Source organism: Tursiops truncatus, chromosome 19, assembly GCF_011762595.2.
Source record: "Tursiops truncatus isolate mTurTru1 chromosome 19, mTurTru1.mat.Y, whole genome shotgun sequence".
Taxonomy (NCBI): Eukaryota; Metazoa; Chordata; class Mammalia; order Artiodactyla; family Delphinidae; genus Tursiops; species Tursiops truncatus.
The window spans coordinates 1884033-1906631 of record NC_047052.1 but is presented as its reverse complement, the minus strand read 5'-3'; the positions used below and the strand labels follow the sequence as shown (position 1 = coordinate 1906631).

General features: G+C 61.2%; 2 protein-coding genes across 6 annotated transcripts in view; one reads left to right on the top strand and one right to left on the bottom strand.

The window, feature by feature from the left end:
* The window catches only part of JPH3 (junctophilin 3), an 81689-nt gene that overhangs the window by 56236 nt on the left and 2854 nt on the right, over positions 1-22599 (top strand). Inside the window, exons 3-4 of the mRNA XM_033846353.2 lie at positions 20360-20484; positions 21616-22469. Coding sequence (XP_033702244.2) covers positions 20360-20484; positions 21616-22469 — 979 coding nt within the window. The remainder of the gene's footprint in view (positions 1-20359; positions 20485-21615; positions 22470-22599) is intronic.
* The window catches only part of KLHDC4 (kelch domain containing 4), an 81733-nt gene continuing 75805 nt past the window's right edge, over positions 16672-22599 (bottom strand). The window contains exons 19-20 of one of the 5 annotated variants that reach the window (XR_012328095.1): positions 19663-22424; positions 16672-19503 (exon numbers count right to left, since the gene is read on the bottom strand). The gene's annotated coding sequence lies outside the window, so the exon portion shown is untranslated. Of the gene's footprint in view, positions 22425-22599 lie in introns of all 5 variants that reach the window. The other 4 variants (XR_012328096.1, XR_012328094.1, XR_012328097.1 and 1 more) reach the window with 4 other exon arrangements.

Sequence of the window (22599 nt, the reverse complement as noted above, 5' to 3'; positions counted from 1 at the left end):
AGCAGGTCCTTCCTGAGGGCCCCGGGTGGGGCTGGAGCCAGGTCACTGGAGCCGCTGGTTCAGAGCTGCAGGTGCAGCAGGGTGAGACTGTCGCCTCTGGGGCCGCCTAGTGGACAGACGGCCGTCACTGAATAAGTGACCTCGGCGGAGAGGGAACGCCAGACTCAAACCCCCTAAGCGAGGGCCGCCCGCCCTTGCTGTCCTCACGATGCCTTGGTGACAGGGGTGTCATGGGCCGTGCTTCACACGTGGGGAAACTGAGGCCCCGGGGGCCCTGTGATTGGTCCAGGGTCCCACCTAGTAGCCAGCATAGCTCTGTGAGGCCCAGGTCATGGCAGGGTCAGCCTTGCCCCCTGCCCGGCTCGGATGTCTGTCCCCAAGCCTCCACTGCTCAGAATTTGAGCATCTCATGAGCGGGAACCGTCCCATCTCTGCTCACCTAGCTCCCTCCTGCAAACAGTCAGCATGCAGTGGTCGTTTTTTGCAAGATAAACCTGGGAGCTGTCACCCCAAGCTCATCCCTTTGACGTGTGGGCGCGTGAGGAACCGACAGGAAGTAACGGGCTCATTGCAAGTGGCTGGACTGGACCCTCCTTCCCTGGGGAGCGCTCAGGGACCCCCGCCCCGGACCCTGGGCCAGCGCTGCCTGGGACCTCCTGTCTCATCTTGGGGGCTGGTCCCGCAGGCCAGGGCCGGCAGGGGCTCTGATGTCTCCCACCTGCCCGTCTGTGTGGAGACCCCGTTCTTCCTGCAGGCTGTGGGAATGGTGTCCCGTGAGCCCGTGGCATGGAGCCTTCACCGCGCCTTCCCTTGTGGCTCTGAGGCCTGGACCCCGCCCACGGGCTGGTGGCGGCAGGGGCCGGAAGCTGGGGGCGGAGGGGAGGGGCGGGAGAGGCTCACCAAGCGGGACTCGGGGCCCCCGCAGCTCGCCGACCTCTAAAACTGTCCCCTGCCCGAGTCCAGCTTGTGCCCATGTCCCGCCCCACCCAGCTGGCACCTGCCCACCACGTCCACGTTCCTCCCTTTGATGAGGCCATTTAGACAAAGCGCCTCGTCTGTTCTCCAGAATGTCCCGTCCCCAGTTGGCACGTTGGTCATCATTGGCTCCGTCCTGGGCTTTGAAGTCGGATCTAACGGTTGACCCTGACCCCAGGCAGCCTGTGCAGAACCAGTGTCCCGACACCTGCGTGGAGAACCGGGTCCTAGTGCTTGGTGGTGACAGCTGAGGATCTAGGACAAGGTACCCCCATCTCAGAGCCTCGGAGATAAAGGGGTGAGACTTTGACCCACAAAGTTCCCCTAGATCAGTGTCATCACGCCTTTCCTGTAAAGAGCAAGACAGCAAGTATCTTGGGCTCTGCCGGCCCTGTGGTCGCTGTCATAGAATCTTCTCTTTTTTGTAAAATCCTTAAAAATGCAAAACCCACTCTCAGCTCCAGGTGTCGGCCACATTTGGCGGTGGGCTGTAGGTGGCAGCCCCCTGCCTCTGTCTGTAGGCGTCGTGCTGGACTCCAGCTCGACAGGCACTGGGGCACAGGTGGGGTTTTCGGGCTCCATCCGTCCTGCTTTGGGGGTTCCTTTTCTTTGGCTGTGCATCAGCGAGCAGAGCATGCCGGCCCCCCGTTTCCTCCGACGTTGGTTCCTTGTCCTTCCTCCGTCTGCTCCGGGCCCCTCTGCCTTCAGCGGCACCTCCTCCAGGAAGTCCTCCTGATCTCCGTCCCAGCCTCAGCACATTTGCTGCCTGAACACTCGAGAGCTTGGCCTCCGGTGGAGCTGCCCTGGCACTTGGAGCTGGCCTTGCTCTGCAGTGTGGCGTTCTCCGGTGTGGAACTGACCTGGACTTGAGGTTCCACCGAGGCCCGTCCCTCATACAAGCGCTTGAAGGCGGGTCCCACGCTCACACACTTTTCAGGAACACCCTTTCCGGTTCTTCTCAAATGGTGGGTGAGCACGGCTGAGCCTTGATCCCACTCGGATCCACAGAGGAGGCGATACCATCTCCCGTCTGTCGTGCGAGGGTCGGGGGAGCTTGACTCCGTGCAGAGCGGCCCATCAGGCTGGCCCTGCCCGGTGTCCAGGGACAGTCAGAGGAGCGGATCAAGGCAGGTGAGGCTCCAGACAGGATGGGTCCCGGCCCCTCCCTCCCTGGCGTGATGGCTGCTCAGTCTCTACAGAGGTCCTTGCGTGGCTGGCGCTGAGCCCCTCGTGCCCTCAACATTACTGACCAAGCAGCTGGACTCCAGTGCCGCCACCTGGCCCTCCTCCACAGGGAGCGCCGGCTGGGACCGGGACCTCTTCGCCGCCAGCCGGCTCCTTGCACCCGCCCAGATCTGGCCTCCAGGGAGCTCCAAACACCTTACAAACATCTCATTAATCCTCTCTGAGGTCCCGTGAGGTTAAGCTCATGCAGCCCTGCCTTCGGAGAACTGAAGGAAATTAGTAAGGACATCTCTCCCAGCCTCTCCAGCTGGACGCAGGAGTGTTGAGACGCTGCTGGCCTCTGCCATCTCATGCCAGATGGGACAAGGGATATCTGTAGTCGGGGGAGGTCTGCTCTGGGCCCTCCCAGGAGTGCCATCGTCTGCAGCGGGGGGTGCGGGAAGCAGGAGGTGCAGGGGTGGAGTCGACTGAAAGCCCCTGGTCTCCCCTCCGCACCTGCGGGAAACCTGGTCAGGTCAGTGGGTAGAGGATTCCTGATCCAGGAGCCCCCCTGCAGAGTGGGGCTCAGCGCCCAGAGCGGGTGTCTCGTCTCCCCAACACCTGACTCGGGAGAGGCTGAGAAAAGGAGAGACTGGTTACCTGAAGGCTAAAGCTTGCGCCCAGACTGGTGCCGTATCCGCGTGGGAAGGCGGGCACCTGAGCTGGACCGGCAGGATCTCTTCCTCCCGCCCAGCTGCTTGTGTGTCACCTGAGGCAGGTTGTTGAACCTCCCCTGTGCCTCGGCGTCCTCTTCTGTAAAGTGGGTCCTCCTAGCGCCAGGTGCTGGGATGGGGAAGTGCAGGGCGTCGGGCTGCTGGTACCAGTAGGCAGGATGTGTGAGAGCCACCAGCCCGGGTGGAGGGGGGGCCCAGCTGGATCAGGCAGAGGGAAAGGAGCAGCAAGGGTCGCGGCAACAGGAGCCGCTAGTCCAGGGCACGGCTCTGGGGCCTGGCCCTGCGGAGGGCCTGCGTGTGCTCATCTCTGGATCAGGACCTTACGTGCAGGGCTCTGGGGCTCGGACAGGCTGGAGCCACGTGCCGGCGCCCCACAGCAAGGGTCCGGCTGCATGCGGAACCCAGCCCCGTGTCCGGGAGGCCATGGGAGTCGTTCCTTTAGCGCATCTCAGCCCTTCCGGGGTGGAGGTGTGGAGCCTTTCTGCAGCAGGTCAGGGATGGAGCGAGGCCCCTCCCACGGCCGGCAGCTGGTTCCCAGGAGCCCGAGGCCCTGAGCGAGCTCGCTGTCACCCTGCAGGGGCAGAAGGGACAACAGGACAGGGTTGTGAGGAGGGGTTTGGACGGGCACGGGTGGGTGGCGGCTGCACCCACGGCTGCGCAGCTGCAGGGCGGCGGCCTCAGGGGGTCTGCCAGGAAGGTGGCACTGCCTCTGAGTGGCCTTTGTCTCCACTGCTCCTGTCACTGAGACCCCGGCAGAAGCGAGCCCGCGTGTAGCGTCCGCGGGGTGTCGGCAGTGCAGGGCCCTCCCCGCAGGCCTGGGGGCACGGAGCACGGCCCGTGCCGCTGTCCAAGGTCCCCCAGGGCCCGGCCTGGCCTGATGTTGTTTATTCCATCAATCAGCGCCTGTTGCTTCTGCTGTGGGAACAGCCAGGTGCTGGGATCCGCGGGCGGACCCCGGGTGAGGGTCCGTCCCTCACCCACGGCGCCATCCCCCGGCCTCTCCCCCACCCCCCGCACTCCTCCTGTGGCTCGCGCCGGTCTGTCCTCCTTTCCATCCGCTCATTCATCAGGCGAGTGTCTCCTGAGCAGCCTCTGTGCCCTGGGCACCGGGGGTCGGTCGCAGCACATTCTCAAGGGACTGGGATGGGGTGGGGGCAGGTGGGCGTTCCCGGAGAGCCCCAGAAATACACTGAGTTGTCCATTCACCAGTTGCCTCTATGGGGCCCATCCTGCCCCCTGCCGCTGTCCTTGGTACTTGGGAGGAAGATGCTGCTTGGGGGCTTATGCTCTAAGGCGGGAACAGGAACTGGGATGAATGTCCCGGGGTTCTGAGCGTTGAGGGGGAAGGGCAGACTGAGGGCGCAGGAAGGACTGCCCGGAGAAGTGACCTCGGTCAGAGATCCAGGGGCCAGCAGGAATGGGTCCTGGAGTCTAGGGGCAGCGTTGTCATCACCAGAAGGCGCAGTGGGGGTGGGCAGGACGCTGGGTGGGCTGCGGGCAAAGGGGTTGCCCGTGTCCCCTGCCCCAAGGGGCCCCGATACTCGGTGTCACCATCTTGAAATGCCTGACCCTTTGCATCTGTGTCGAGGGAGGTGCAGTGGGGCAGCGAGCAGGGCCTTGCCTTGACCACAAGGGGCGGGTTTGCAGCCGCTGGCCCCTGACCTCTCCTGGCCCCCGCACGCCCCCCACCTGCAGCGTGGCCGGTCTCGTCAGTGAGGGCACCCTCGTCCCACCACTGCCCTCTGCTCCGCGGGGCCTGGTGCGTCAGGCCGGGTGCACAGGGCTGTCCTGAGCCGGCCGGGTCACGGCAGTTTGGTGGGAGATGGGGGGCAGGCCACCTCGAGGTTCCTGGAGAGCCTAGGAGGCCGGCAGTCCTGGGCCCAGTCCACACGTCGTGGACAGACTGGTGCCTTATTAAACTGAATACAGCTGAGTTATTTCAAAGTCCAGGTTTCAAGCAGGGCATTATGTAGGCAAACCAGAGGACAGGGACGCACTTCCAGCTGGCTTCTAAGTAACAGGGACTCGATGGGGAGGGGCCTTACATGCTGGAGAGAGACAGTGCCCACCCCTGCCCCGGCCCCTCCCGACACCCACCCTGTCTGGGCGCACAGACAACCCGGGGAGACGCGGTGCTGGGATCGGCCGTCTCCCACTCGCTCAGTGGGTATATAGGCTACTCGCGGGGCGGCAGCTCGCCTGCTATTCCTGGTGTGCGGGGGCTCGGGGTGTGGGGTGAGGGGGGGGCGCTGGGTCTAAACATAGACCACAGCGGGGGGGAGGCGGCGGGAGGGAGGGAGGAGTGATGTTGGAAAGTCAACCCTTTAAGAGACTTGGGTTTCTAATGAGCGGGAGCCTGTGGGTTGCCATGGCAACTGGGGTGTGCCTCCCCCCCACACCCATGCCCACGCCCACCCCCCGATCACAGGCCCTTCTCTGTGGGCTTGCCCGGCTCCGACTGTGGCTGGGCTTCTGGCTGGAGGTGGTCAACGCACCAGCCGTGCCCCCGGCAGGGCCCTGCCTGCAGAGGCCTCAGTGTTCTCACCTGCGAAATGGGGTGGGGGGTGGCTGTGGCGGCCTCAGAGTTTCTTTATGAGCAGTGCTACAGATCAACAAGGAGATCCACTCCCAAAGTGCAAATTAAAACTACAAGGATATATATACATTTTTAAAATATTTTCTTCTTAATAAGTGTATTTATTTATTTGTTTATGGCTGCGCTGGGTCTTCGTTGCTGCGCGCGGGCTTTCTCTAGTTGCGGCGAGCGGGGGCTACTCTTCGTTGCGGTGTGCGGGCTTCTCATTGCGGTGGCTTCTCTTGTTGCAGAGCGCGGCCTCTAGGCTTGCGGGCTTCAGTAGTTGTGGCTCGTGGGCTCAGTAGTTGTGGTGCGCGGGCTTAGGAGTTGTGGGTCACGGGCTCTAGAGCGCAGACTCAGTAGTTGTGGTGCACGGGCTTCGTTGCTCCGCGGCATGTGGTATCTTCCCGGACCAGGGCTCGAACCTGTGTCCCCTGCATTGGCAGGCGGATTCCTAACCACTACGCCACCAGGGAAGTCCCAAAACTACAAGGATATTTAACAAAAGAGAGAGAAAACTACACGGATATAATACTGTTTCACCTGTCAGCTTGGAAAGGAACAAAAAATGGATTCCCGCTGAATTGGAGATGTGGGGAAACGGGCACCCGCAATCCTGGAAACGTGTCCTGAAGATGGATTTGTGTGTGAGATACCAAACGCACAAGGATGTCATTGGACCTTGATTTGTAAAAGCAGAAAATGGAGAAAAACCTACATGTCTGTCAGCAGGGCAGGCTTAATGTATTTTGGCACAAAATCCATTAAAAAGAACAAGAAAGGCCTGTTTGCTGGTGTGGAACAATCTCCAAGGTACAGTGTTAGGTGAAAACAACAGAGACGGCAAGAGGTAGAGCCCACTGGGGTGAGCTGACAGCCGCGTCCAGACTCTCTAGCGTGTGAGTGTGTGACGGCCAGTGTCGTACACGCAGTGCAGGTTCATGCCGGCATCGGAAACAGTATGGAAAACAGTGGGGAAGTCATAAGCAGAGGTGTTCAGGACATATTAAAGGCAAAAACGAGTCACAGGAAGAAGTATGTAGAGTATGACCGCGTTCGTACTTCAGAAATCAGATGAGCATGCGTGTCAGTACAAACCTCCCCGGCTACCCGAAAGCAGAGCGCTTCTGTGAAACTTCTCCTGCGCCGGAATGGCATAGGTGAAGAAGCAATGGCCTCAGGACACATCTGGCTGTCAGATGCCCAAAAAAGTCCAGACGCAGCACAGATGCTGACACACTTCACAGCTCTGGCGGCCTGATGCTGAGATGCTGAACGTGGTCCCCCGGGAAGGAGCTTGACGGGGGCCCTCTCGCTACAAAACAAACACTGAACACTGTTTTCGATTTTCTCTTCTTCTCATAAGCACGAAAATCTTCTTTCAGTTATGGGAAACAGGGATGAGTGTAGGTCTTTTGTAAAAGCAAAGTGGCGTAAAGTGAACTTTTGAGAAGCAAGGGATTCCCGTATGTAGAAAAAGAGCTGGAAGGGCGTCAACCAGAATTAAGAGTAGCTACTGTGGGGTGTTGAGTAGATGAGGGAAAGCTTGGAAGGGGAATTTACATTCATTCTCCACAGTTTTTATTTAAACCTTTTTTAAAAAAAAAATTAATTAATTTATTTATTTTTGGCTGCGTTGGGTCTTCATTGCTGCGCACGGGCTTTCTCTAGTTGCGGCGAGCGGGGGCTACTCTTCGTTGCGGTGCGTGGGCTTCTCATTGTGGTGGCTTCTTGTCGCGGAGCACGGGCTCGAGGCATGTGGGCTCAGTAGTTGTGGCACGTGGGCTCAGTAGTTGTGGCTCGTGGGCTCTAGAGCGCAGGCTCAGTAGTTGTGGCTCGCGGGCTCTAGAGTGCAGGCTCAGTAGTTGTGGCACACAGGTTTAGTTGCTCCACGGCACGTGGGATCTTCCCGGAACAGGGCTCAAACCCATGTCCTCTGCATTCGAAGGCAGATTCTGAACCACTGGACCACCAGGGAAGTCCCCATCATATCTATTTTTAATGGTCTGTTTAGCTGGGTATATATCACTCTCTTTCCTTCCTCCCTTCCTCTCTCTTTCTTAATGGCTGTGTTGGGTCTTCGTTGCTGCGCGCGGGCTTTCTCTAGTTGCGGCAAGCTGGGGCTACTCTTCATTGCGGTGCGCGGGCTTCTCATTGCGGTGGCTTCTCTTGTTGGGAGCACAGGCTCTAGGCGCATGGGCTTCGGTAGTTGTGGCACATGGGCTCAGTAGTTGTGGCTCGTGGGCTCTAGAGTACAGGCTCAGTAGTTGTGGCGCACAGTCTTAGTTGCTCCGCGGCATGTGGGATCTTCCTGGAACAGGGCTCAAACCTGTGTCTCCTGCATTGGCAGGCAGATTCTCAACCACTGCGCCACTGGAGAAGCCCCTGTTATTTATTTATTTATTTTTGAACCTTTTTTTTAAAGAACACACGTGTACACACACAACACTCGTGTGTGTGTGTGTGTGTGTATGTATATATAAAATATATCTTTTAAAAGCCACACTGGCCGGAAAGTGGAAGGTTTCAAGCCCCCCTCTTCAGGGTCGTCCCCACCGCCGCCCCAGGGCCCCGGCACGCCGCTCCCCGCTGCCCTGGGCCTTGGCGCTCGCTGCCTCTTCACCCCAGGGCTCTTGGCGGGCCAGCCCCTCCTCTCCTCTCGGGCCTCAGGGAGGCCCGTGTCCCCTCCAGAGCGTGGCCAGTGCTCGCTGCTCCGTGGTCAGGTCCAGACCGGCCTCCTCATCAGGACTTCCGCCCGGTCGGGGCAGGACCTGCCCCTGTGCGCTGGGTCCGTGGTGTCCCCACATGTCCAGCGCATGGTCACACCAGGTCAGGACACCAGGAGCAAGTGGACAGGTGAGCCCAACAGACCTGCTCTCCCAGCGGGTGTCGGTGGTGACTGAGCCCTGCTGCGGGAAGGCGTTTCCGTGTTTGGGTTGAGTTTTCTACCCTCCTCTCTGTCGTTTGCTGTTTTGTTCCAGGAGGGTGGTTTTCTAGACTTTTATGTATTTTCATGGAAAAGGGTTTCTTTTAACTCAGAAAAGAACAGCACGACAAAGGAAGTTCAGAGATGGCCAGGGCAGCGCGGAGAGCAGGGAGGGGGCTGCGGTGCTGGCCTGCCCCCAGGTCACCTGTCCCACCTTTCCCAGCACCACCCCCACTGCACCCGATTCAAATGCAGCTGCCTCTCCCCTGCCAGCCCTTGGCCCTTAATTCCTCCCTGAGAGAAATACTTCCATCAGAACAGCAAGGAAACAGAAAGCAGGCTGGCAGCGGGCTGCCGGGGAACAGGGAGGGAGTGACGCGGATGGACCTGAGGTGTCTTAAAGGTGACGAGGACGTAGAACGAGAGTCGTGCAGCCACCACCACAACCTGAATCTACTAAATGCCACCAGCTCCCTTAACAGGAGGATGTGCTGGTGTGTGGCTTCCACCTCAGTGAGGCTGCTTGTTAGAAAGCCTCCTCTACAGAGCGTCCACTAATACGGAAAGCTGGGCTGCATGCCGTCTGTGCCTCATCTCAGGAATCTTTACCAAGATCCCACGAGGATCCTTGTACTGCAGCTTCTTCAGCTGAGGAGTCTAAGGCCCAAAGAGGCATGAGCCGCCCCAGACGGAGCAGCCAGTGATCAAGAGGCTGGATGTCAGCACTCGCCCCTTCACCCCCATCACACCTTCCTGGGCAGTGACACTGGTCCTGGGAAGCCCGGAAGGCTCCTGGGGGTGGGAGGGGCTCAGGACTGCTTCCTGAGCGTGATATTTGGCCTGGGATCAAAGGTCCCAAAGAAACGGAACATTAATACCCCATAGTAGGTTAAATGGTGGACCCCAAAAGGTCTGTCCAGCTGGAACCTCAGACTATGCCCTTATTTGGAGTAGGAGTCTTTGCAGATGTAATTAAAGCTCTTGACATGAGATCATCCTGGATCAGGGTGCTCTAAATGCAGTGATGAGTGTCCTTACAAGAGACAGAAGAGGAAGAACGAAGAGACACAGGGAGAGGCCACAGGAAGACGGCGGCAGAGGCTGGCTGCAGCCCCACAAGGAACGCCAAGGACTGCCAGCCCCACCGGAGCTGGGAGGCAGGCCCGGGACAGAGTCTCCCCTGGGCCTTCGGGGTGGGGGGAGGGTTGGACTTCCCACCTCCAGAGCTGGGAGCGAGTAAGTTTCTCTTTTAAGCCCCCCGTTTGCGGTCGTTCGTTGCGGCAGCCCCAGGACCCTTCTGCAGATCCGAGGCTGCTCCTGGGCGGGGTCTCGGTGTCGGGCACAGGTGCCTCCTGGCCGCAGATCGTGCCCCACGCCCCCGGCAGCCGGGGCCTTGCTCATCTCCAGCTGGTGGGCAGAGCACTGGAGGCTGCGCATCCCTCTGTGACAGCCTTTGACCCCCGTCTGTTTCTGTGCTGTGAGTCAGCCTCGCTGGACCCGCCGGTACACTGGACACCATTTCCTTCTTTTCTTTGAGTTTTTCTTCCTCTGTCTTTGAAGATGTTTTAGTAGGAAAAGAAAAGGGGGGAGGAGGTGGGGGAGGCCTGGCAGGAGGCTGGCTGTCGTGGTTTGATCCAGAATGTTCGCCGGCTCTCTGGGCTGCTCCAGTCTTTGATGTTCAAACTGGGTCTGACCAGATGAAATACCCTTTTCAGGGACTCAGGTGGGGTTCAGGCACTACAGACCCCTTCCCCCCGACCCCGAGTTTCCTGGCTCCGGTAGGAAACCCCATTGAAATGGTTGCAACAAGGGACTTGTTTTGTATTCTGCTGTTGTTTTTTGACTTTAATCATTTTGGAAGATGTTGCCAGTCGCCTGCCTTACTTGTGTGGATGGGCTGAGGCAGTGGACGGGCGCGCGGACAACAGATGTGTTTCCTCCCAGCCCTGGAGGCTGGATGGCTGACATCAAGGTGTCGCCAGGTTGGTTTCAGAGACTCTCTCACTCGGCACATAGACGGCTCTGTCCTCCCCGTGTCCTCATGTGGTCTCCCCGCTGTGTGTCTGTGTCCTGGTCTGTCTTCTTCCGAGGTCACTGGTCACAGTGGATCAGGGCCCACCCAATGACCTCATTTTAACTTGATTACCTCCATAAAGAGACTCTACTTCCAAATAAGGTCATGTTCGGGGGTACCGGGGTTAGAACTCCAACGTGTGTATTTGGGGGAACCCAAATCAGCCTGTAACATACATGTATTTTCGGTGATGCTTAAAGATCTTCCCAGAATTGAGAAAGGAAAAAACCACACTTTTCAGGCGGGAGGAGAGTCCACCTGCCCTTGGGGGCCGGAAGCCTCGCGTTCCCTGGGGCGACGCTGGGTCTGTCCCTTCGTCCTTGGTTCTCTCACCTGTGAATTGGACCATGTGCAGATTTGACACCCCCACCCCGGCTCTGATGCTCACCGCAGCCCCCTCCTGTCCTGCGTCATCAGCGTCCCCATCGGTCAGCGGGCCCTGGTCGGCACCTCTCCTAATGAAAAGGCCTCGATTCCACAGCTGCCCGTTTCCTGCCCCATCTCTGCTCTCCTCCGCGGCCCGAAGGTGTGGACAGGGGGAGATGACATGGCGGTGGGGAGGGGGGTGGGGGGGGACGACAGGAGGTCCTGAACGGGGAACCCAGGGAGCAGCTGACAGGGCCACACGAGGCCCTGGGAGGCAGCTCCTGTTCGGTGGTGTCAGGAGGCTGTGTCCTCCCCTGCGACCTGCCCCAAGAGCCCCGGGCTCTGCCACCACCTCCCAGGGCCCCGGGCAAGTCGCTCCACCCCTTGGGCCCCAAGTTGTCTTGTCTGCAAGATGGGGGCCTTGTCCACCTCGTGGGGCCCTGGGGCTGAAGGGAGGGTGCCCGTGAGGCCGATCTCCGGTGGCCACAGCGTGCGGTGGCTTGAAGTGGAGTCTTAGTTCCCTGATCGGGAACTGAACCCAGGCTACTGCGGTGAGAGCACCAAATCCTACTCGCTGGACAGCCAGGGGCTGCAGGTGGGACCCCGGTTCTTGTCTTCTTTGAAGAAAGAAGTCAGCAAACAGAAAATTTGTGGAACAGAATGTTTATTAGAAGCAAAGTACACGCAGAAATACACAGGGTGGGCTCGGAGAGAGAGCCGCGTGCTTTGGGGGCGGCACACATTGCTCACGTGGGGGCAGCCTTCCGGGTTTTCTCTGGCCAATCATCTTGCTTTGTCTGGCTTTGTGTCCATATTTGGTCTGACTAAGGGCCCTGCCACGTGTGCACCCATGTTTTACCCACGACGGATTCCCGCGTGAGGGTTTCTGGGAGGTTGGCAGGACGTGTTATGGGCTGGCACCCCCTCCCTCCTCTGACCCCTGAGGAACGTCTCCGCGCATGTGTAGCGTGGGAGGCCTCCTTGACCCTAAGCATGAGCCCAGCTCCTCCCTCCAGCCTGCCTTGCCACTATCGTACAGTGTCAACAGGAGACAGAGCCCAGCTGCTCACCTGGGGCCCAACTCTCTCCTGTCTCAAGGTGAGACAGTGCAGGGGTCCCACTCTGCCACTCCCGCCCACGTGAGGGGCTCGGGGCTCGGGGCTGACCGGGTTGCCTACAGCCTTGTCATCTTGGGGGAGCCGCCGTGACCATGGCCGTACTCTCACTCACTCAGTCGGTGGTCTCGCGCATTTCCGTTTATGCACCGTTTATTGGGACGCACGGCTCCTCGGCTGGAAGGCAGCCCTTAGCGAGGATCTAACGATGTGAAAGCAAAGGGCTAACGCACGAGCCCTGCCTGCGAAAGGAAGGCTTGTGTGTTATTCCCGCCTCTGTTTCCCCTCAGTCCTGGCTCCGATCCCTCAGCTTCTCTTCAAGGGAAGTGCAGCTCTCGAGTCTGCCCTAGAGACGCCTGCCCTTCACAAGCCCCGTGCGGGGTCCGGGACAGTAACACGTCTGGCACTGCCTTCGAGGCAGCCTTGCAAACAACAGAGTGAAAGGACCCTTCAGCAGGGGTGGGCGGGGCTGGGCTGCCCCTCAGCCCAAACAGTGCCAGCCTCCATCCCCCCTCAAGTGGGCTGAACAGCACCCCCTAGAAGACACGTCCACCCGGAAACTGAGAGCAGCCCTCCTGGGAAGACGGTCTTTGCAGATGGAAGTGAATGAAGGATCTGGAGATGCAGTCGTCCTGGATGAGGGTGGCCCTGAGTCCAACGACTGGTGCCCTTACAGAGGCAGGGGACCACTGTACCAGAGAAGATGGCCACGTGAAGATGGGGTCTTAGAACAGTGTGGATCACCCTCAATTAAGCTGTTATAAAAACAGAGGGAACAGGCGGTGGTTACGAGACCCAGACACCATATCTCCAGCATGACCTGACAGGAAGACAGCATGAGCTCCGGAGGACAGGGCCGGCGTCCCCTTCGTCCAGGGGCTGTGGGGACGAGAGATGGACGTGGAGCCGGGTCACGGCCTTGGGCAGCAGGGGCAGGGCTGCGGGCTGTCGGGCAGACTGGGCCTCGTCCCTCCTTCCTTGGGGCCCCGAGAACCTCTGGGCCTGTCAAGGAGACCTGGGCGTGAAGCCCAGCCTGAGGGCCCCAGCTGGAACCACACGTGGGGTTCCTGGGGCTGCTGCGGGACCCTGCAGGGCCGGCGGGAGGCGGAACAGGGCAGGTGGGACCCCACAACACCTGCCTTCCGTTCGGAGCCTTTCCCCCTACATGTGTCCAAGGCACATCTGCACCTCTGAAAGACGGCCGTTCACGCGGCCAGAGAAATGTGTGAACCTGTCCCACCCTCAGCCCCAGCCCTGGCCCTACAGCGCCACCCAGGCAGGTGTGCAAAACCGCTGCTTCCCGAGCAGAGGAGACCTCCCCAGCTGTGCCTGTGCCTCCCGCTCCCTGGGAGCCCCGTCCCTTCCCCGCAGCGCAAGCACTGCCCCTTGCTGCCTGTGGTAGTGACCTGGGGCTGCTGCAACTAACAGCCGCAAGCCGGGGGCCCGCAGTCTGGAGGTTAGGAGTCTGAGGCCCGCGTGTGGGCGGGGCCGTGCTCCCTGCAGAGGCCCCGGGGGAGCGTCCCTCCTGCCTCTTCCAGCTCCTGGGCGCCCCGGCGTATCCCCCGCAATCTCTGCCTCTGCCTTCATATGGCCTCTTCCCCACGGAAGGACGTGTGTCGTTGGATTCAGGGCCACTCTTATCCAGCGTGACCCCATCTTAACTAACTGCATCTGCACAGACCCTATTTCCAGATGAGGCCACGTTCGCAGGCTCTGGGTGGGCGTGAGTTTGCTGGGAATGCTATTCACCCCAGTACAGGCCCTTCCCAGGCAGATGCTCACGACAGCCTGTGTCACTCACCCTCTGGATCGATCACTTCTTGTGGACTCGGGGCACCTTTTCGAGCTGGAAGAGAACTTGGATCCTCGATTGGGCCGAACCAGCGAAGGGACGTGGATGCTCAGACCCTGTGCCTCGGTTTCCTCACTTGTCAGCGAGAAGCGGTCCCCACACCGACCTCAGGGTCATCATGGACGTGGAAACGAGCCGGACTGCTGGCCGCCAGCAGGTGTCACGACACAGCATGTGACAACTCCTAACCCCGGGCGTCCCCGCATGCACACAGCAGGCACTCAGCAAGTGGTGAACTGAATCTGGACGTGAATGGGCGGGAAGGGGGCCTCTCTGCGGAGATCCCAGGGACTGTTTCAGCCCCTTGGTGACCAGCACTGGTGACAGCTGCCTGGAGGCTGCGTCCCCTGAAAACCGGGATGGGGTATCACAGACCCGGCTGGAGGCATGGGCTCAGGCTGGAGGAGAAACAAGGAACGGGGTGAGCGGAGAAAGTCAAGTGTGGATTGGGTCAGGGAAGGTGGCGGCCACGAGTGGGACGGCACGCCTCGACTGGGGCAGAGGAGAGCTGGAGGGCCCGGGGCGGCACTGGGGGCGGGCACACCTCGATCCGGGGGCAGGAGCGCGTTGAGTGGGTTCACCGCGTGTCGGCAGAGTGCAGAGGACTGGCTGCAGACGTGCAGTAGCCGCTGGGCGGGAGCGGTCAGGAAAGACCTAGGCTCCCACTTTCCTGCAGTGGTTCTCTGAGTGGGGCCCCCAGACCACCAGCAGCTTCACCCAGGGGTGCTAGGAATGCAGGTTCCCGGGCCCTGCCCCAGACCTGCCAAGTCAGACACTTGGAGGGGCCAGGCCATCTAGGGTTTTATCACACCCGTTGCCAAATCAGGTCCCATTCCCAGGTTCCCAGATGGACGAAGTTTGGGAGGGACACAGGCAGGTCACCGCACAGCCCACCCGTCCGCCCATCTGACACGCCTGTGGCTTTGTCTCGTGCAGCCCTGTGGTTGGCTGTCCGTCCCCTGCGCCGTCTGTGGGAGATGGTGTCTCACGTTGGAGGGGGCCCTGCCCGCCTTGCCCCCTGGTCGGCAGGAACGCAGGGCCCTCCTCTCGGGGAGCCGGGGGTGCAGGCACTGCCGGGCACGCAGGTGGAGCTGCTGTCAGGAGGTGGGGGCCGGGGGCTCGCAGGCCGGCTCACAACGCTGGCCCGACCCTCCTCGGTGTCCCCGGAGGGACCGGGGCCCAGGGGAGCCGTTACCTGGCTGCCGGCCAAGTCCTGCGAGTCTCACTTCAGGGGAGCGTTCGCGAAGCCTCGGGAGGTTTCTTGTCTATTAAATGCAGTCGCCTTGATTTAGTTTTATTTCAGGGTTGCTGCAGCATGTTCTTTTTATATACGTGTGAACGTATATGTGTAAATATACGTATGATGTTGGGGAATTAACGTCCGTGTGTTTTTACTAAGCAAAGCTGCGGGAACCAGATCGTGGCCCCTTCGATCCCTCTGGCTGAGCGTGTGTGTGTGTGTGTGTGTGTGTGTGTGTGTGTGCGCACGCGCGTGTGTGTGTGAGGGGGCGTCCCGAGCAGGCGGGTGCAGTGGGCCCTCCTCTCTGGGAGCCGACGGTCGACCAAATGGGGACCAGGTCTGGGGGTTGGGGCTCGGCCACACCCACCACGCTGGCTTTGAGGACCGGGCCCAAGTCAGGCGTCCACGCAGCCATCTGAGGGCGGCGACCCGGCTCTCACTGTCCAGCAGGGCCTCCCTAGGAGCAGACCAGCCCCGTCCAGGGCAGTCAGCTGGGCAGGAGGCGCCTTTGTTTTTATTTCCGAGGGTTCGGGACAACAGGGAAGCACGTGCTGTGAAAGCTGGGCCTCTGTCGGCCTTTTGGACGAACCCCTCCCTGGAGAGACTGCTGTGTCTGAGCCACGTGTCCATCAGGGACAGAGGGGACGGCACACATGTTTACATGTGTGCCATTGGGACATGTGTGCAGAAATGCGCTGGAATGATGCCTGTTAGGCTGACCTTTGAAGGGATTTAAGCTGGGTTCTTCGAGACGGGCGCTTATTTAGGGAATGTTCATGTCATTCCTCTGAGTGAGGAGCCATCAAACCCACTACTTCAAAACACACAGACCCTCGCTCACGTCCCCGTCCCCGTCCCTCCGTCCGGCGCGCTGCACTTGGCCGTCGCTCTGAAGGCTCTGACTACCCGCCGGGCCCCCAGCGTCCCTGCAGTCCGGCCCCGCCTCTGCCGGTCGCGTTCCTGCCACCCCATCCCTCTGGGGGGGTCGGTCCTTCCTACCTCTTGGTCCAGAGCCCCATCTGGGCTCCACAACCATCGGCACTTGTGCTTTCGGAACAGTAACAGGTGTAGGGACCTGCTGTTAGCAGGCGCCAGGGAACTCTCCCGGGGGTGTAGGGGGGCGGGAAGGGGTGTCGGCCCCAAGCCACCCAACCTACATGGAGCCGCGCTGGCCCCTCCCAGGCCCACAGTGCTGGTCTCTGGGTCGTTCCAGCCTTTTGCATTTGGCGCTGAACTCACCCTGCAGGGCCCCACGTCCTGCACTGGGGGTCTTTACGGGAAGCCCCCCCCCCCCCCCGCCCCCGAAACCTTGAGGCCCAGAAACTTCCTCCAGGCCCACAGCCCGGCCCGGCCACCTCTCTCCTGAGCCAAGGGTTTGATTTTGTCTGGCAAGTGCCCTGAATGGCATCAACGCCGTTCCGTGCTTGCCTTGGCCCCTGGGGAGCTCAGAGCCCTCCTGGTGCCCTGGGCCCTCCAGCACCCACTCTGTACTCACCCCTGGCTTCCATCCTCCCGCCTGACCTTAAGATACTCCACTGTCAGTGCACGCGTCGGCCTGCTCTTGAGACCGCGAGGTGGCGTTTTGGAGGGGGCTCTGAGCAGCTCGTTTTTTATGTCTCAGGGCAGAAGGAATTCAGCGAGAGGCAAAGCGATAGATAGGAAGTGATTTATTAGAATAAGACACCTGTGAGGCTTACAGGCGGGCGGGCAGGAGGGTGCTGTACCCAGAACTCAGTGGGCTAGTTTTATAATCAAAGGAAAAGTGAGGGAGGCGGCAGGGAGGGTGAAGACCACCTTCTTCCTCATTCTTGATGTCACAGTCCCATCCTCTCCCACGTCCAGCAGGGGAGTTTCCTCATCTCTACATGGTCAAGCCGGGACTGTCACGGCACAATGAAAATGAGCAAAAAGGTGGTAACGTATATGCTAAAAATGGTAAATCATCTCAGGTGTTAGTATGATGTCACCTTGTCCTTGTATTTTTGTTTTTAGTGCACACGGAGGAGCATGTCCTAGGAATCATTACCTTACTGAGCTCACTGGGCAGGCTGTGGGTCTCGCGGCGCCACTGTATTACTGTTTGGGGGCATGTCTCGTGCTCCTGTTGCATAGTTTTGTTGCTAAGCAAACCTGCTTTCTTGAGTGATCATTAACTCACAGGGGTCTCCCGTACTTTTTTCTTTACTTATAATCCCCTAGTGGGATTAACTATTTAATCACCTGCTTCGTCCCTTTACTCTGTTCCGTGCCACTCTTACGGCTACGAGACAACTGCTCTGATGACGGGTGTGCTGGGGACGCGACAGCCCTGTCCCCCTCAGCCTCCCCGGACCTCCCGTCCTCACAGCCTCCTCACTCGGGGTGCCTCCACCGCTAGGTGCACGGCCCTGACACGTTTACTTCTCGGGGTTCCGTTGTCTGTGAGGGAAGCACACTGCATCCCGAGGGCTGGGCCCGTGCCAGACACGGTCTCCGAGGGCCTGCTGGAGGCTCAGGGTGGATGTCACCAGCTTTGGGGACGCCCCGTCTGGTCAGCCGTGATGCTCGTCCACCAGCCGACGACCCCGGGTCCCCGGGATCGGACAGCACAGCGTGGCGGGGCACTCGGCTCAGACCCCAGAAGCAGCCCCAGGACGGGCCCCGCCGCGTGGCTGGGAAGCGGGGTGGGCGCCGTCTCCGTGCAGCAATGGGAGGGGCTTTGTCAGCGCTGAACTGTGGCTCAGACCCCTGGTGCTGGGGGCGCAGGAGGGAGTGACTGCCCTGGGGTGGTGGGAAGTGTGAGAACTAGACAGAGGTGGTGGCTGCATGGCCCGTGGACGTGCTGGATGCCTCTGACCCGGGACCTCCCAGGTGGTGCACCTTGTGATGTGCATGAAATGTCCACAACGGGCAGCTCTACTGAGTGCCTAGGGCTGGTGGGGAGGCTTTGGGGGAAATGGGGTCCTTTGGGGTGATGGAAAGTTCCGCGAACAGACTAAAAACCCCTGAATTGTACGCTTGAGAGGGGTGAGCTGTATGCTCTGTGAGTTATATCTCAATAAACCGTTACTACCAAAGCCAAACCCATGGCACGTTCTGGAGAAGCCACGTCATCCAGCAGAGGCGAGCTCGGGCCCACGAGCTGGTTCTGGGCCGAGCTGGGGCCGTGCCGTGACAGAGCGCCTCTGGGCTGCGGAAGCCGCCCTGCGGGAAGGGAACCAGGTCGACCCGTCCGGGACTGGCCACGTCCAGACCAGCGTGTTTAGGCTTTGGGGCCTCATGGGGTCTGATGAAAGCCGTGGACCCCCTGCTTGCGGGGGAAGGAGAAAAGCACGCAGAGCACCTTGGGTACAATTTCAGGGGGTGCCCTGGGTCTCCAAGTCGGGGTGTCTGTGCTGGGGCTGCTCACCGGGGTCCCAGCCCAGCAGGTGGGGCAGGAGTGGGAGAAAGGGTGGGGAGTAGGGTCACCCGATGGGACCCCCGCGCAGCCGGACACCCTGCTACCTGTCCTTTCCTCTCTGTCCCCAATGTTCTGACCCCCAGATGGGCCTTGGATGACCGTGGCCTCACACTGGCCGTCACCAGGTCTGACCTGCACCCTCATTGCTGACGTGGCACTGCCAGTTCCTGGGATACGTACGTGCCTCTACCAGCCTCCAACTCGGGGCTGGACAGGAAAGCCTGTCTGTGCCGTAAACTCGTGGCTGTGCCGTTAGGAACGTAGCGGAATGCACTGGCCACACAGGTGGGGGGCACCGCGTGGGAGCCTGCGGGCTGCAGCCGTGGTTTACCAACTGATGTGATAACAACTGATAAACTAAGTATTCATAATTCGTGTTTTATTCCTGGCTTTGCCCCCCTGGGGTTCCTCCCCCTCTTCTGCTGGAATTATAACCGCGGAGTTCCCAAGGAATCTTCTACAAGGCGGTGCTTCCCAGCTTTCACTCCGAGGGGCATGGGACGCAGCTACAATGAGTGACGGAAACCACGCAAAGGATAGAATTTTCTCAATGCTGCGCTTTTGCACATAGGTTTCTTCCGTCTGTGGGTCCTGCTCCCAGGTGACGCGGCAGGTGGCGGGTGGCAGAAGCCTGGAGGCTACTCGCTGCTCCGCGTCCTGGACCCAGGTTCACATGATGACGTACATGTTGTACGTGTGTGTACGTCGTACGTTGGTTTTCTTCTTGTAAATTCTTCTTGGTTAGCACAGTGGCATTTTGAAAAAACAGAACCCAGTGGCGCACGAGGGCTGAGGGGTCTCCAGGTTAAGCCCGTGGAGTGCATAACGGGGGCAGGCTGCCCTCGTCTCGGGGGATCAGTCGTTGTTGCCTTGGCTTCCCCGGTGGGAAGCAGGGCCTCTGGAGCCAGGACACCAGGCAGGAAGAAATGGAAACCGCAGGCAGGGGAGACCCTCAGGAGCTGGGTGCTGTCCTGCCCCCTGAAGGGCCTCACACGGACTCAGCTGGGGAGGGGCAGCTGAGCGCCGGGCGGGAGGTTGTGCTGCTGGAAGCGTAAGGGCGGTGTCATCGGCTCATTTGGATTCGCGGCCCCGTGTCCACCCTGGGGTGTGCCCCGCCCGAGGGCAGTGCCACCACCGGCTCTGTCCATCGCCCCCCCCAGCTGCTAAGCGGCGTCGGGCCTCATCCCGGGCCACAGACTTGCCTTCTCTCGGCACCTGCAGACTAGGGCTCAGACTTCTCTGCGCACACCGGACTGGTGACACCAGCTTCCAGGGGACAGGGTTTGGGCTGAAGAACTGCTTGGCCGGGGGCCCAGGTGCAGGGCGCTGGGACGAGCGAGGCCCCTTCACACAGGACAGGGGGAGGCTGGGCAGGCCAGGGCGGGCCGTGCGCGCCGTACTCCTCGTGCCCTGTGCCCTCTTCTGAGGGCGGGCTGGTCCTGCTGTCGAGCCCTCCCCCCCTTCCTGCCCGAAGCTGGCCAGTTGCTCACCCTGGAGGGTGGCCCGCTCTGCCCACAGTGGGGTGGGGGGGGCACAGCCGCCCCCAGACGGTCATCTCTGGTCGGGTCCACATGGAGTACCTGCCCGCCCCCGGAGGTTCAGAGATGAGTCAGTCACGGGTTGCGGTCTCTAGCCTGTAGTCGGGCTAGGGGACGGAGGGAGCCTCCTGGCGGCAGGATCTGGGCTCACCCCGGATGAAGACAGCCCAGGCTAGGCAGGTCCTGTCTCGCTCTGGTGTGGTCTGCTCCATGCTCAGAACAGCTGGCGGGCACCCTGGCCTGGGCGGTGCCCGGGGACGTTTGCCGAGTGAGTGAGGTCTCGGGCATCCTGTCCCGGCCCCTCTGCTGCAGCCACCCCCCACCCCGTGCCTTCACCGCCCTCCCTGTCTCTCCTGCCCAGGACCTCCCACTCCCGGGCCAAGGCCGAGGCGGCCCTCACCGCGGCTCAGAAGGCCCAGGAGGAAGCGCGCATCGCCAGGATCACTGCCAAAGAGTTCTCCCCTTCCTTCCAGCACAGGGAAAACGGTGAGTCCCGGTGCCGCTGGGGGCAGGGCAGCCGGGGGGGGGGGGTGCCCAAGGCACATCCGACGGTTCTGCCCCGCAGCCGCCATCAGCCCACTGCCCCCCTCCGTCTGCTTCTCCCCCGAGACTGTGTGTGCACTCCTCCCCCTAGGGTTATGCTAGAACCTGTGTGACTGCTCTGTCTGACGAGGCTGCTGCCCGCCAGGCCAGGACTGCGGCCACGGGTCTGCATCCATCCTTAGCTTCACCTCGTCTCACCTGATCCATCAGCAGCCACGCGTGACTAGCAGTGGCCAAGTTGGTCAGCACAGCTCTGGGACGCTGGGGGGCGGGCCTCCCGCCTGTCCAAGGGGTGGGGCTGGAAGGAGCTAGAAGCCACTGAGAGTCAGCCAGAACTGAGGCCCTCGTCCCCCCTTGGGGGACGGGCCTGAGGGAGGCAGGGAGGCTGCAGCAGGGACGTCATCGATCGGAGAGGCCCGCTGAGGCCGCGATCCTCCCAGCCCGACGCGTCGCCCCACCTGGGTCAGGCTTCCCAGAGCGAGTGGAAGCCTCGCGAGGTTTGGGGTGGAGTGTGTCCCGGGACCACGCCCTGAGCTCTCCTCCCAGAGCCTGCACTGCAGTTCTTGGCCCCGCCGGTAGGATCCCTGGGCTTTGGCGCAGCCTTGAGAACCACAGGACCCAAGATAGGGAACAGAAGCATTGGAATTCAGCCACAAACACTCCATGTCCTGCCTTGTAGAAGGTCACCTAGCACGAGATGTTTTTTTTATTGTCAGGAGGGGTCCGCGGGCGTGGGACCTCAGAATCCCCGAGCAGGCCAGGCCAGCACGCTCTCGGGCCTTGGGTCACCCCTGCAGCCGGGGCCATGGACCAGAACGACTGTCCACCCTGCCCGTCCCACTCTGGTCATCCTTGAAGTGCCCACAGAGGGGAACTGGAGGGTCTATTAGGGGCTTTGGGAGCACTGCCCTCCCACTTCCTTCGCCCCATAGCCCGCGGGTGGGCAGCGAGGGCCCTGGCTGCCCGCCACCATAGCCCGGTCCTGGTCTCCTGCCATCCTCAGGTGAGACTGGGCCTCCACATGGAACATCCAAGTAACCCCCCTCTGTGCTCCCCATCTCGTCCCTGACCCAGGGCTCGAGTACCAGCGGCCGAAGCGGCAGCGTTCCAGTGACGACATCGAGGTCATCTCCGCCGGGACACCCTTACAGCAGGAGAGCCCAGAGCTGTACCGCAAGGGCACCACCCCCGACGACAGCCCCCTGCAGAGCTTCCCCGCCAGCCCCACGGCCACCCCTCCACCGGCCCCCGCCTCGAGGAACAAGGTGGCCCACTTCTCCCGGCAGGTCTCGGTGGACGAGGAGCGGGGTGGGGACATCCAGATGCTCCTGGAGGGCCGGGGAGGGGACTGCGCCCGGAACAGCTGGGGAGAGGAGAAGGCCGGGGGCTCCAGGGGCGTCCGCAGCGGCGCCCTCCGCAGTGGCCAGCCCGCGGAAGCCTTCCGGGCCCGGGGCCCAGGCCACAGGCAGCCCAGCAACCCCAAGCCCCGGGAGCGACGGACGGGGTCCCCCACCACATTCTCCTGGACTTCCCACCACCGGGCTGGCAACCCCGGCCCGGGGAGCACCAAGCTGCTGGAGCTGGACGAGGAGAAGCTGAGCAACTACGAGATGGAGATGAAGCCCCTGCTGAGGATGGACTCGTACACGCAGGAGGTGCACCCCCCGAAAAGACGCTACAGCAAGGGGGGCACCGACGACCGGGGCTTCGGGGCCCAGAGACTGCGGTCCAAGTCCCAGAACAAGGAGCATGCCAGGCCGGCCTCGTGCGTGGAGCCCGCGGTTCAGAGGCTGGAGAGCCTGCGGCTGGGGGACCGGGCGGAGCCCCGGCTGCTGCGCTGGGACTTGACCTTCTCTCCGCCCCAGAGGTCCTCACCGGTGGCGCTGGAATCGGACGAGGAGAACGGGGATGAGCTCAAGGCCAGCACGGTGAGTGGACGCTAGCGGTCCGGGGCCTGAGAGCCTGGTCCCCTGGGTCTTCCCCGACCCTCCTCTGTAGGAAGCCCCCATGGGTGCGGGCTGCACTGCCTTGGACGGGTCCCTGTGAGGGCTACTCCCA